The 12,419-nt window shown below is 45.3% G+C and overlaps 1 protein-coding gene across 1 annotated transcript in view; it reads left to right on the top strand.

Annotated features, from left to right (window-relative positions):
• diaph2 (diaphanous-related formin 2) overlaps positions 1 to 12,419 on the top strand; it is an 874,190-nt gene that overhangs the window by 335,671 nt on the left and 526,100 nt on the right. The window contains exons 18-19 of the mRNA XM_084332019.1: positions 1,393 to 1,767; positions 11,958 to 12,072. Of these exons, the coding sequence (XP_084188145.1) occupies positions 1,393 to 1,767; positions 11,958 to 12,072 (490 nt within the window). The remainder of the gene's footprint in view (positions 1 to 1,392; positions 1,768 to 11,957; positions 12,073 to 12,419) is intronic.

Genomic DNA, 12,419 nt, shown 5'->3' with positions numbered 1-12,419 from the left:
TCTCTCTCTCTGTCTCTCTATTTTTCTTTCTCTCACACTTTCCCTGTCGAATTGAGTGACCCACTTTCCTTATCGTGAGGTGGGGCTTTGCGCGGGAAGGACTCCTTAGAGACACGGCAATAAACTACTGTTCTAGGCTAGAAGTATTATGGTGTACAGTGGGTTCTACAGTAAATAGCTGCTTACTGAAAACCCACGAGAGCGCGTCTTGGTCCTCAGCCACAACGCTATTATGTTACCTTCACACTGACCCACAGACACACAACACGCCAGTATTGGGCAGACATGCACATAAACACACACACACACATCTAACTAATGTTAAGAGATAGTGCCGCGTCCATCCGAAATGGGCTGATATAGGGCGGCTGGGTGGCACATCGGACTAATCGCTTGTCACCAACGCAAGAGACACTGGTATCGAATCCGGCTGTCAGCGTTGCCTCCGGCTCGGCCGGCCGTCATACTGGCTCGATTGGCAGAGTCAGCGGGAGGGAAGCCGGTGAGGGTGGGTCCGGGTCGTTGTAAACAGCGACTCCTACAGTTCGGTCGGAGCGCCTGCACAGCGAGGGAAGGATCTGGAGGGAGGTAGTGTGACCTTCCACACGTTACACTCTCCCAGTGAGAGTCCGCGCTGCCAGGTGAAAATAAGTGGTGGGCTGGCTACACATGTGTCGGAGGAAGCATGTGATAGTCTCCGCCCTACCAGACCGACGGTGGGGGGTAGAGTGCGCAACGACCAGGAAGGGGATTGGGAATTGGCATAACGACTAACATTGGGAGGGGAAAAAGAAGGGGGACAAAGATAATAATAAAAAATAAAAATAAATTGGCTGATATCATGCTAGCTGACATAAACAAGTATGCACATCAGATTACGCCGAAATGCATTGCAGGCTGGTACATTTGGCCTCATGTAGAAGAGGTCAGGACGGGGTTGAAGGGGAGGGGCGACTACCCCAGGTTACCCTGAGTTACTGCGTCTCCAAAACAGGTTAGGCGATTGAAACACGCACGCACACACACGCACACACACACACACACACACACACACACACACACACACACACACACACACACACACACACACACACACACACACACACACACACACACACACACACACACACACACACACACACACACACACACACACACACACACACACACACACACTCACTCCAAGGACTAATGTATCTGCACTTCTCTGGGCGAGCTATTTATTTTGAATGGTCCCTGTAATGGTCTTGACTCTCTAACATGCATGCCCGCCTCCTGGCTCTAAGCTCCTGCACGGCTGTGTCTGCCAGAGCGTTGAGGTAAGGACTGGGCCCAGTGGAGCCTTAGTGGATAACACAACCACTCCATGACATTTGTCCCTTGTGTCGACAGATCGCAGCCGGACCAGTGGCGGGCGGCGCTGGGGTCCCTCCTCCACCACCCCTCCCAGCAGGGTCAGCGCCTCCACCCCCTCCCCCACCGCCTCCACCCCCGCCTCCACCAGGTGGCGGCCCTCCGCCCCCTCCCCCTCTCCCAGGCCAGGCGGGCATGCCTCCACCACCTCCGCCGCCACCGCCTCCAGGTGGAGGGCCTCCCCCTCCGCCCCCTCCGCCTGGGTGTGGACCCCCACCTCCCCCGCCGTTCCCCGGGGGCCCGGGCATGCCCCCACCGCCTCCATCCATGCCTGTCGTCAAGCTGCCTTATGGGATGGAGCCCAAGAAGTCCTACAAGCCTGAGACGGTCATGAAGAGGATCAACTGGTCTAAGGTATGCTGCTTGGATTAATCACAGTGTGACCATGATACTAGCCACATGGCAGAGTTAGAAGCTAAACCTGTGCTCTAAACATTTAGTCGACTAAAAACACACTTCTTCAATCAATATCACAAAAAAAATTTAAAAAATTAAAAACACTCTTCCACTAAATAATCGTCCATGCTTATATTACTACCTACTATACTAATATGGCTCTACTACTATGCACTCAACATTGCAGCACCCAAGTTTCAACACTTCAGCGTCTGGCATTGAGAGACGGGAGCGACTTACTTATTCGCTTCCCCACCATATTTCTTTCAGTCCAGGGGATCAAACTGGCGACCTTCCCGCGTCACAAACCCGCTTCTCTAACCTTTAGGCCACTGCTGGCCCCTCTTTCAACATAGAAGGAGTTGAAGGTTCAAACCAAGAAGGAGTTGTTTTCACTGCCACCCTTAATATAGTCAAGCAGCCACAGCCCACACTGTTCTACACTCAGCAGCCTTTTCGAGAGATTCAGCAGTAGACCATTTCCAACGCTCGAGTGTCCTTGCATGTGCACTCTCTTAGCATAATTGAATTAAGAGCGTGTTGTGTAATGTTCCAGCACGTTTCAGTGTGTTTCCAATGGGGCATCCTCTGCCGTGTGGTCTCCATTTGAGCATTTGAGTTCATTTATCCAGCGCCCCAGGACTTCTTAGCGTCCATCTAGTGCTGCTTTGCATAATGCTTCTGTGTGACCTCGCCTTCGATTTTTCAATCATTGACCACACAGACAAAAAAAAGTTAAACAAATGACATACTTGTATTACAGAACAGAACACTACTGTCGAAATCATGTTTTTTTTGTTTTTCTAAGTTCAGGTGAGGTCATTTTGTAGGGAATTTTCCAATGTTCTTTGTGATATTTTAAATTGATCACTTCATACAATTTTCACATGGATTTTGAATAATTATTGAAGCTCATAAATAGAACATACTGAAATAACCCTGCAGAGACACACGGAAACTTATGCACACTTGTGTTACTTTCTGGCTTTTCTTGTCTTTCTTCTTCTTTTTGCAAGGGTAAATTATGAGAATCTGGAATTACAATAAGTGAAGATTGATGACCACAGTGTCTGAGTTGTCGTTGGCTGAGGTGTGCTTCACCTCATATATCCCATCTATGCAAATGTACCACTCTTCTTCTTGGGCGCTGGCCCAGTGATTGGTAATATTATTTATAGCATTATACAGCAGCTTGGGAAATCCTTTGTGTACACACAGTAAGAGACAATAATGTGGTGTCTTGTATCTCATTATTACCAGCTGTGTGTGTGTGTGTGTGTGTGTGTGTGTGTGTGTGTGTGTGTGTGTGTGTGTGTGTGTGTGTGTGTGTGTGTGCATGTGTGTGCGTGTGTGTGTGTGTGTATGTACAGTATGTACATATGTTTGTGTGTGTGTGTGCATCATTACATGCTCATACAGTCCATATCCTAGAAATATCTTCACTCACAAGAGCGCCTGCATCCCATTCATCTCCACCCTGCTCGGTAAGGAGTGAACACGTCTGTGTGCATTAACCTTGCCTCCGCAGGCACCGCTCTGGACATGCAAATGAAATTCATAAACCACCTGAGGAAAAAAAGCAATCTGTGTCTCTGGTGTCGATTAAGTAGGACACAAGTCGTCTGTCTTCTCCGTGTGCAGCAGATGGAGGTGTGGCGGCGCCAGGAGCCGCTGCGACTTGGCTCGGGGAAGGAGGAGAGGAGATGGGGTGGTGGTGGTGGGGGGGTGGTGTGGGGAGTACATGGTTCTGCATACCTCTCTACCCCCACCGCCCCATAACTCCTCCTCGTCCCTTATCATTTCACCATGACTCCATATGAATAAACATGTTCGACGGAACTCGTGGCTGCCTAACATCTCAGTGAAAGAGAGGGCGGATAGAGATGGATGGAGGGAGGGGGGGCGGAGGGATGGCTGGAGGGATGTAGATATATAGAGAGAGGGATGGATGGATGAAGGGAGGAATACAAATATAGGGATGTATGGAGAGATATGGATGGATGGATGTAGGGATGTAGAGAGATGGATGGATGGATGTATGGAGGGAGGGAAGGATGTAGATATGGATGTAGGGGGATGTATGGATAGGGATGGATGTAGTGGAGGGGAAATAGGGAGGGATTGAGATATATATGGATAGAGTGAGGGAACATGATGTATGGGAATGGATATAGATAAAGGGAGGGATGGGTGGATGTATATATGGATGTATGGATGAATGGAGATAGATGTGGCATGAGATGGAGGGAATATATATAAAGGGAGATATAGGTGCAGGTGGAGGGATAATATATAGATGGATGGAAATATATATAGTGACATAGGGATATATGGATGGAGATGTAAGTGTGGAGATATAGTGATGTAAGGGGAGATATGGAGGGATGGGGTGGGATATATATATATATATATATATGGAGGGGTAGGGAGATGGAGATATAGGGATGGAGGGAGAAAGATGGAGAGTGAGGGAGGGAGTGAGGGATACACATATAGACACATACTTGACAGACAGGAGTTGGAACAGTGACAAAATGAACGCACACCTTTTGCCTTTTTCAAATCAGCCACGTGGGCCGTCTCTGTGGAACAGCATGTGGGTAGGAGTAGAGAAAAGTGCTTTGGATAATAAAGCGGCCGAGAGCAATACAGTGAGATAACTTTTTTTTTTTTTTTGCCATACAACAGCTTTTTGAGCAGCAATGCAGGGGATTGTAGCCTGGAGGTGGTGTAATGTAATTTCACCTCAGCTTAGGGCAGCTACTCTGGGGAATGGAACACGCTCACTGTAAAAAGTAAATGATTGCTCAGTCTACATCTTCTGGCCTTTTCAGAGCAGAACTGAACTCCAGACTCCCTCCACTCCACCACTTTGCTGAACAAACACCTGTTCTGAAAAGAATGAACGCGAGCAACATCACTAGCCTGGACTCATCTCTGGGATGGGGTGCTTCCTGTGTGAAGAGGGGCATGCCTGTAAACAGCCAAAGGGAAGTTCACTATTTAACCCAAGCACCCAAATAAAACATTTAAAAAGCAGTGCACAAAAGCAGTCTCTTGGATACATAATACCAGCACTGCGCAATAAAACACACAGCTAATTTGCCAAGCATCATATTTTTTTCCGGTGTAATGTTAATCTGCAGTGGTGGAAGAGGTACACACGTCCTTTACTTAAGTAAAAGTGGAAATACCCAGATAAATTAGTACTCTGGTCAAAGTCAAAGTAAAATTCTACTTAAGTAAAAGTAGAGAAGTATTTGCTATTGAATGTAAGTATCTAAAGTAAATGTATGCATTCTACATGCTGTTTGTGTATTCCAGTACTTGGGTGCATTCAATCCCTGATCCCTTGACCTCTATAGGTTATGTTGAAGTGATGTGTGGTCCAGTTATGTTGCTCTGAATATGTCCCATTGAAGTTGACACTCTTCAAATGTGAAAGTATACAATCTTTATACATCTTTGCCATGATTTCTATGCAAAATATGTTTCTTCAAAGTAACTAGTAACTGATGGCTTCAGATAAATGTAGTGGATTCAAAAGTTAGATACAATATTTACTTTGATATGTAGTGGAGTACAAGTACAAAGTTCCTAACTATTAACATTAGTCACAACTACTAGTTACTACAAAAGTAAACCTACCATAGTGGCTCTTCATCTGAAACCTATCCAGGAGCTCATAGAGGGATAAAGAGATGCCATCAATAGTCCAATAAACAGCTGCCTGGCTAACGTTAACAAGCAAGCTAACGTACTCCGTGGAAACTCGTTAGCCTCACAGTGAATCCAATGGCGGAGTTCCATTAAGCTGTTGTGATGTAAGTAAGTAAGTAAGTAAGTAAGTAAGTAAGTAAGTAAGTAAGTAAGTAAGTAAAGTTTATTTATATAGCACCTTTCACAGACCAGGGTCAGAAAGTGCTTCACATAGTAAAAACATCAATAAAATGCAAAAGATAGCAGCATGGTAAAAGAAAATAATTAAAAACGTGAAGGATCAGGAAAAGCCAAAACAGATAAAAAGACATAAAAGATTTACATAGAGCATAATTCGCCAAACGCCTGTTTAAACAGCACAGTCTTTAGCTGCTTTTTAAAAGTGTTTACAGAGACCACAGATCTAAGGTCCAAGGGCAGAGCATTCCACAACCTGGGGGCCACGGTTTTGAATGCTCGGTCCCCTTTTTTCTTCAATCTAGACAGGGGGACAGCCATCAAGCCCTGATCAGACGACCTGAGCGATCTGTTCGTGGTGTATGGACAGTGTAGGTCGCAGATGTAGGCAGGTGCCTGACCAAGGAGTGCTCTATAGGTGTTGACCAGAACCTTAAAGTGAATTCTGAATTTGATGGGGAGCCAGTGAAGGGAAACTAAGATGGGAGTGATGTGGCAATATTTTCTGGACCTAGTCAGCAGCCTAGCGGTCGTCATATGGGTCTTGTAAGGGGTCCACAATGCAACATGCACAGAGTATTTCTGGCATATTAAAAACTGGCAAGACACATGCAGAGAATTCCACCACACTGCAGACAATGGGTATCCAGCGATGCTCTGAAATTAGTGTTAGAAGATTGTGTATTCACATCCAAAAACTCTATAAACAGTTTTGCACACGTTCATTTAGTTTGACGGTAATTGAGAGTAAATGAGTTTGAGCGGTTTCTTTGGTGACCTTTGGAATGTTTTTGCCACGTTGACTCTTATAATTGCAGAAACAGTTGCAGCAGAAGCCGCAGCATCACTGTGTGGAAGCTGGCAGCAAAACCGGGCAGGGTTGTGTGGTACTGTCACACGAAGAGTCATCCACGCTGATAGTCTCGCCATGCACCTCATATCGCCCCCTTAACACCCCTTGAAAGGGTTAACCTTATACAGCGTGCTAGTGAAAGTGTTAACCCTTTGTAGTGTGGCAGTGTAATGGTTAATCGGCTCTAGTGTGCTAGTGACATGTTAACCGTATGCAGTGTGGCAGTGCAAGGTTAAAGGGGAACTATCTTATAAATGGCCTTTTCCAGTGGTTAGCATTGTTTTCTAGCAATGTGGGGTTGTACCAACACTGACTAGATGTGACATTCTCATTCAGTCCCATTCCTCCAGTTCAGTTGTTACAAGATCCTCCCCCAGTGAACTAAGCCATTCAGAATTGCCTGGCTAACCTACATAGTAATGCTGATTTGCATATCTCAGCTCCTTCTGTGGTTGTAGCCACCGCCCACAATCAACAATGACCAACACGGAGCGAGTGGAAATAATGCGGAAGACACTTGCACTTCCCCAAAATAGAGAGAGAGAGGGAGAGAGAGAGGGAGAGAGGGGGATACAGATAGAGAGATGGAGAGATAGGCTCATACGGAGCAATCTCTCCTCTGTCTCTCCCCCTGCATTCGACACACACTCACGACTCGAAGCGCGCACATGCACACCCACACTCTCGGAGCGATCTCTCCTCTCTCTCTCTCCCTCTCTATCGCTCTCCCTCTCTATATCTGTCTATCCCTCTCTATCTCTCTCTCCCCCCCCCAAAGTTATCTGCCAGTGCAGGTGGGTGACTGTCACTCAAAGCGCATTGCGATTATGGCCGGAGCCCAGCCAAAAACAGCTTGGAATCTGGAAGTGCAGAAAGTGGTGCTCTACAGTACTTGATTAGAAATACATAACAATTCATTTGATTGAAAAACAAACTTACAGATGTGTTCCATAGACTCACAGGAATTGTATAAATTGCCCAAATAGTGAAAGAAATTGCTAAATAGTTCCTCTTTAACATTATGTAATGTGGTAGTGAAATGGTTAACCTTCTGTAGTGTGGTAGTGCAAGGGTTAACTTTCTGCAGTGTGGTAGTGCAATGGTTGACATTGTGTAGTGTGGTAGTGCAAGGGTTAACCGTCTGTAGTGTGGTAGTGCAATGTTAACCTTCTGTAGTGTGGTAGTGAACGCGTTAACCGTCGGCAGTGTGGTAGTGCAATGTTAACCTGTGGTGTGGTAGTGAACTGGTTAACCGTATGCAGTGTGGTAGTGGGACGTTAACCTTCTGTAGTGTGGTAGTGAAATGTTAACCTTATGCAGTGTGGTAGTGAAATGGTTAACTGTCTAGTGTGATAGTGAAATGTTGACATTATGTAGTGTGGTAGTGAAAGGTTAACCTTATGTAGTGTGATAGTGAAAGGGTTAATGTGAGGTCTAAAGGGCTAAAGTGGCCGTCAGTTACAGGAAATACGGCTACATTGCCTTCACCAGTGATGTAGAGACTAGCCACCTTTTAAAATGTAACGTAAACAGTGAGAGAATAGGTTCACCACAACATTAGTAACGTTAGTTATCAAATCTGTGCTAGGCTGACATTATTTTTAGACAAAACTACAATACCTGGAAGATCCTACTGATTGAAACTTACAAATGTTTCTTATATATTTTTTTCATTTCCTATGTTTGACTTGAGCATAAATCGAAAGTTCTTGTACGAAAAACAAACTTGTTTTTTGGTATCAGATTCATAAACAAATGACGAAATAGCTGAATCAGTGTATCTACACTGATTCATGACGTCCATGTGCTGGAAAGTGACAATTCATGCCACAGATACATTTACTCTTAAGAAAATACCAACAATATATTGCAAAACAGTATGTCCCAGGGCACAGAGCTCAAACACAACTCGGTTCAGTCACGCGTCGTCCAACGAGGTTTGCTAGATAGGATATCTGTGGTCGTAGATGGCTTGTGCTTCCTCTGGAGTGTCGAATACCCTTCTGCCATCCTAGTATTCCAGACATAGTCACACTGGAAACTTTGATGCCTTTTCTCGGTTGCGTTTGACGATGGCAAACACTGACACTGTGGCCTCAGCATTTGAGTTGGTGTTGATGTCCCCTCTTGTGCCTCAGAACTGGCTCTTTCTCACGGAAGTAGTGGATAAACACTCGGTCTGGTGTTAGACTGACTGTCCCTAGCACATGATGGACCAATACAATGGGCTCTTCCAGTACCGGAGGAGAGGATAATGTCATAGGATTTTGTTGAAAAAACATACTTGACTGGGCCTGTCCCCTCCACTTTTTCAGGGATCCAGATTATGAAGGATTTTATTCCGCTTGGAGCGCAACTCTAAGTCCTCAGCCTTGTATCTAAGCTGCTTGTTTTCAGATAATAGATGAGAACAGGCCGGTCGCTGTGGTCTGAAAGAGGCGTTTCCACCTCTGTCAGTCTCCGGGCACGGGAAGCCATATATTTGATATGTTATTATTATTTGTAATCTCTCGGTCAGAGTTGTTCCATGCTGAAGGCGCGACTTAGACCTCAAACAAGCCGGCATGAAAAGCAATTCAATACCTGTAGAGTTGTTTCAAAACACGGGATTGAGTATTTTCTAGATGGCATTTGAGGTAGAATTTTAGTTTTGATTAAATAACTCGAGAGCTCATCCAACCTGCATACTTCTCCCCACATGCTGAACCAGAGGAGTGTCCATCACTCATAGTGACATTTTCTGGGTCCCCGCTTGCTGAGATCTTTAAAAGTCACAAATAAATAAGTGCAAAGATACGATTAAGATACAATTAGAACATTTGTTTTTCTTCATGGATAAAGTAAATAATAAAAAAGAAATTGTATATACATATAGGTCAAATCTTATAGAAAATTATATCTACTTACATCTACATACATATTTCTTTCAAATCAAATTTACATCTCAGTTTGACTTTAACTCATTGACTGCCACACTGTTTTTCCATCTTTACTCCCTGGTGCCAGCGTTATTGACCAGCGTTTCCGACGCTGAAATCATTACAAAGGCATGTTTTATGATGGGTCATATTTTGCCAGACTCCGATCTGGCAAACCAGATAGATATCCAGCTAGATATCTGTAGATGGGACACCCCTACAAATGCTTGTTGGCACATGTTGCCTCTATATCACTTTGCAACACACACACACACACACACACACACACACACACACACACACACACACACACACACACACACACACACACACACACACACACACACACACACACACACACACACACAACACACACACACACACACACACACACACACACACACACACACACACACACTACTGTGTATTCATTGCTTCTGGAACAAGTGGATATCTCTCTCTCTGGCTGGCCTCAGTGCTGTGGAGAGGGCTACTATCAGTGCTGCAGTGAGCTATAGCTACTCTTCAGGTACTCAGTGCTGTGGAGAGGGCTACTATCAGTGCTGCAGTGAGCTATAGCTACTCTTCAGGTACTCAGTGCTGTGGAGAGGGCTACTATCAGTGCTGCAGTGAGCTATAGCTACTCTTCAGATCATTAGTGCTGTGGAGAGGGCTACTATCAGTGCTGCAGTGAGCTATAGCTACTCTTCAGGTACTCAGTGCTGTGGAGAGGGCTACTATCAGTGCTGCAGTGAGCTATAGCTACGCTTCAGGTACTCAGTGCTGTGGATAGGGCTACTATCAGTTCTGCAGTGAGCTATAGCTACTCTTCAGATCATTAGTGCTGTGGAGAGGGCTACTAACAGTGCTGCAGTGAGCTATAGCTACTCTTCAGATCATCAGTGCTGTGGAGAGGGCTGCTATCAGTGCTGCAGTGAGCTATAGCTACTCTTCAGGTACTCAGTGCTGTGGATAGGGCTACTATCAGTGCTGCAGTGAGCTATAGCTACTCTTCAGGTACTCAGTGCTGTGGAGAGGGCTACTATCAGTGCTGCAGTGCGCTATAGCTACTCTTCAGGTCCTCAGTGGAGAGACAGTGCCTCACCTGACCGTAGTCTACACAACTATACCTTGGCACTGTAGCCAATTGTCAAGTTCAAAAGTTCAAACATACTAGAGGTGTTTTGTGTATGTGTACATGTGCATGCCTATGTGTGTGTTTTCAGATTCAGATTCCTTTATTGTCACAGCTTTTAAAATGTGCATACATTCCGAAAACGTGACATGCTTGTTTTCCTTGGCTCCTCAACCGTAGTAGTGTGCAATACAGTGCAATACAACAGATATACTTTAATAATCATATACTATACATTACAATATAACTTTACTATGGTACCCTATGCTATGTTGCTATCCCTATACTATCTATATTCCTATAATATATGCTATACAATCCTATGCTAAGCTATATTACTATACAAGGTAACAGTGAAGTTAAAGTCAAGTTAAAGTCAAGTTAAACAGTGAAGTTAAAGAGCAGTGGATGGTATACACGTGCTTGCCTGTGTGTGTGTGTGTGTGTGTGTGTGTGTGTGTGTGTGTGTGTGTGTGTGTGTGTGTGTGTGTGTGTGTGTGTGTGTGTGTGTGTGTGTGTGTGTGTGTGTGTGTGTGTGTTGATTTGTGTACGTATGCATGGTGTTTGTGTGCTTGCATGCTTGTGTCTGAGTATGTGTACTCAAGGAGTTGGCACAGCGGGAGGGGGGTACTTGCAGGGTGATATACATACAATATAAGAAATATATTCACACCTCTACTGCAAGTTCAGACCTCGTTAACAGCACTGCCAGGTTAATGGCGCATGCGTACTGCAGGAGTAGAGGTGCAATTTCTAAGAGCTGGATCTGTATATCTCACTGGACACTTCCACACAATGCCCGTTAGGAGCGGGAATTGAATCAGGAACCTTCCGATTACTAGACAACCGCTCTAACTCCTGAGCCACTTTCACCCCTGTAATGGGAAGTTTTCCCTCTCGCTGGTATGTGCTGTGTTTTTATATGTTTTTATGAGTGTGGTTGGCTTTATACACTGTGCATTTCAACTGGGATCTGACCCACCGTTTTCAATCTCTTCTGCTGATCATTCACAATGCAGAGGAGACTATCTCTCTCTCTCTCTCTCTCTCTCTCTCTCTCTCTCTCTCTCTCTCTAGCTCTCTCTATCTATCTCTCTCTCGATATCTCTCTCTCTCTCTAGCTCTCTCTCTATCTATATATCTCTCTATATATATCTCTCTCTATCTCTGTCACACACACACACACACACACACACACACACACACACACACACACACACACGCGCGCACACGCACACGCACAAACCAAAACCCATCTCCAGTCAGTGCTTCTCTTTTGAGTGGCAGTACTGTGGGACTGTCGGCCTCATATTGTGGTGATAATGGAATCCCTGTGTCATTGCAGATAGTGCCTCAGGAAATGGCGGACAATTGCTTCTGGATCAAAGTCAAAGAGGAGAAGTTTGAGAACCCTGACCTCTTCGCCCAGCTCTCCCTGAGCTTCTCCTCGCGGACCAAAGGTAAGCAGCATCTCACCCCGCCCTCTCTCCTTCTCTCCTCCCGTAATTAATCTACACACACGCGCGCTTCATTTAGCCTCCCCGGTGCTGGACGCCGCGCCACGCCGCTTTCATCTCCTGACACTTTAGGAAACCATTTGTCTCTGTGAAATGTTAATTATCTTTAAAAAGAGCCACTTTCCCTCCCACTGGCTTTGAACGCTCCCTCCCTATGGGTGTTCAGAGCTCAGGTCTTGTTGCCAATCAGCCGTGCAGATGCTGCTGTATGTGTCTGATTATCTTGTCAGAGAGGAGGCTGCTGTAGGTGTCTGTTTACATGTTGTCAGAGAGGAGGCTGCTGAATGTGT

The sequence above is a fragment of the Notolepis coatsorum genome (assembly GCF_963971535.1).
Source record: "Notolepis coatsorum genome assembly, chromosome: 16".
NCBI lineage: Eukaryota > Metazoa > Chordata > Actinopteri > Aulopiformes > Paralepididae > Notolepis > Notolepis coatsorum.
The sequence above is the reverse complement of the archived record's forward strand: the minus strand, read 5'-3'. Positions and strand labels throughout refer to the sequence as shown.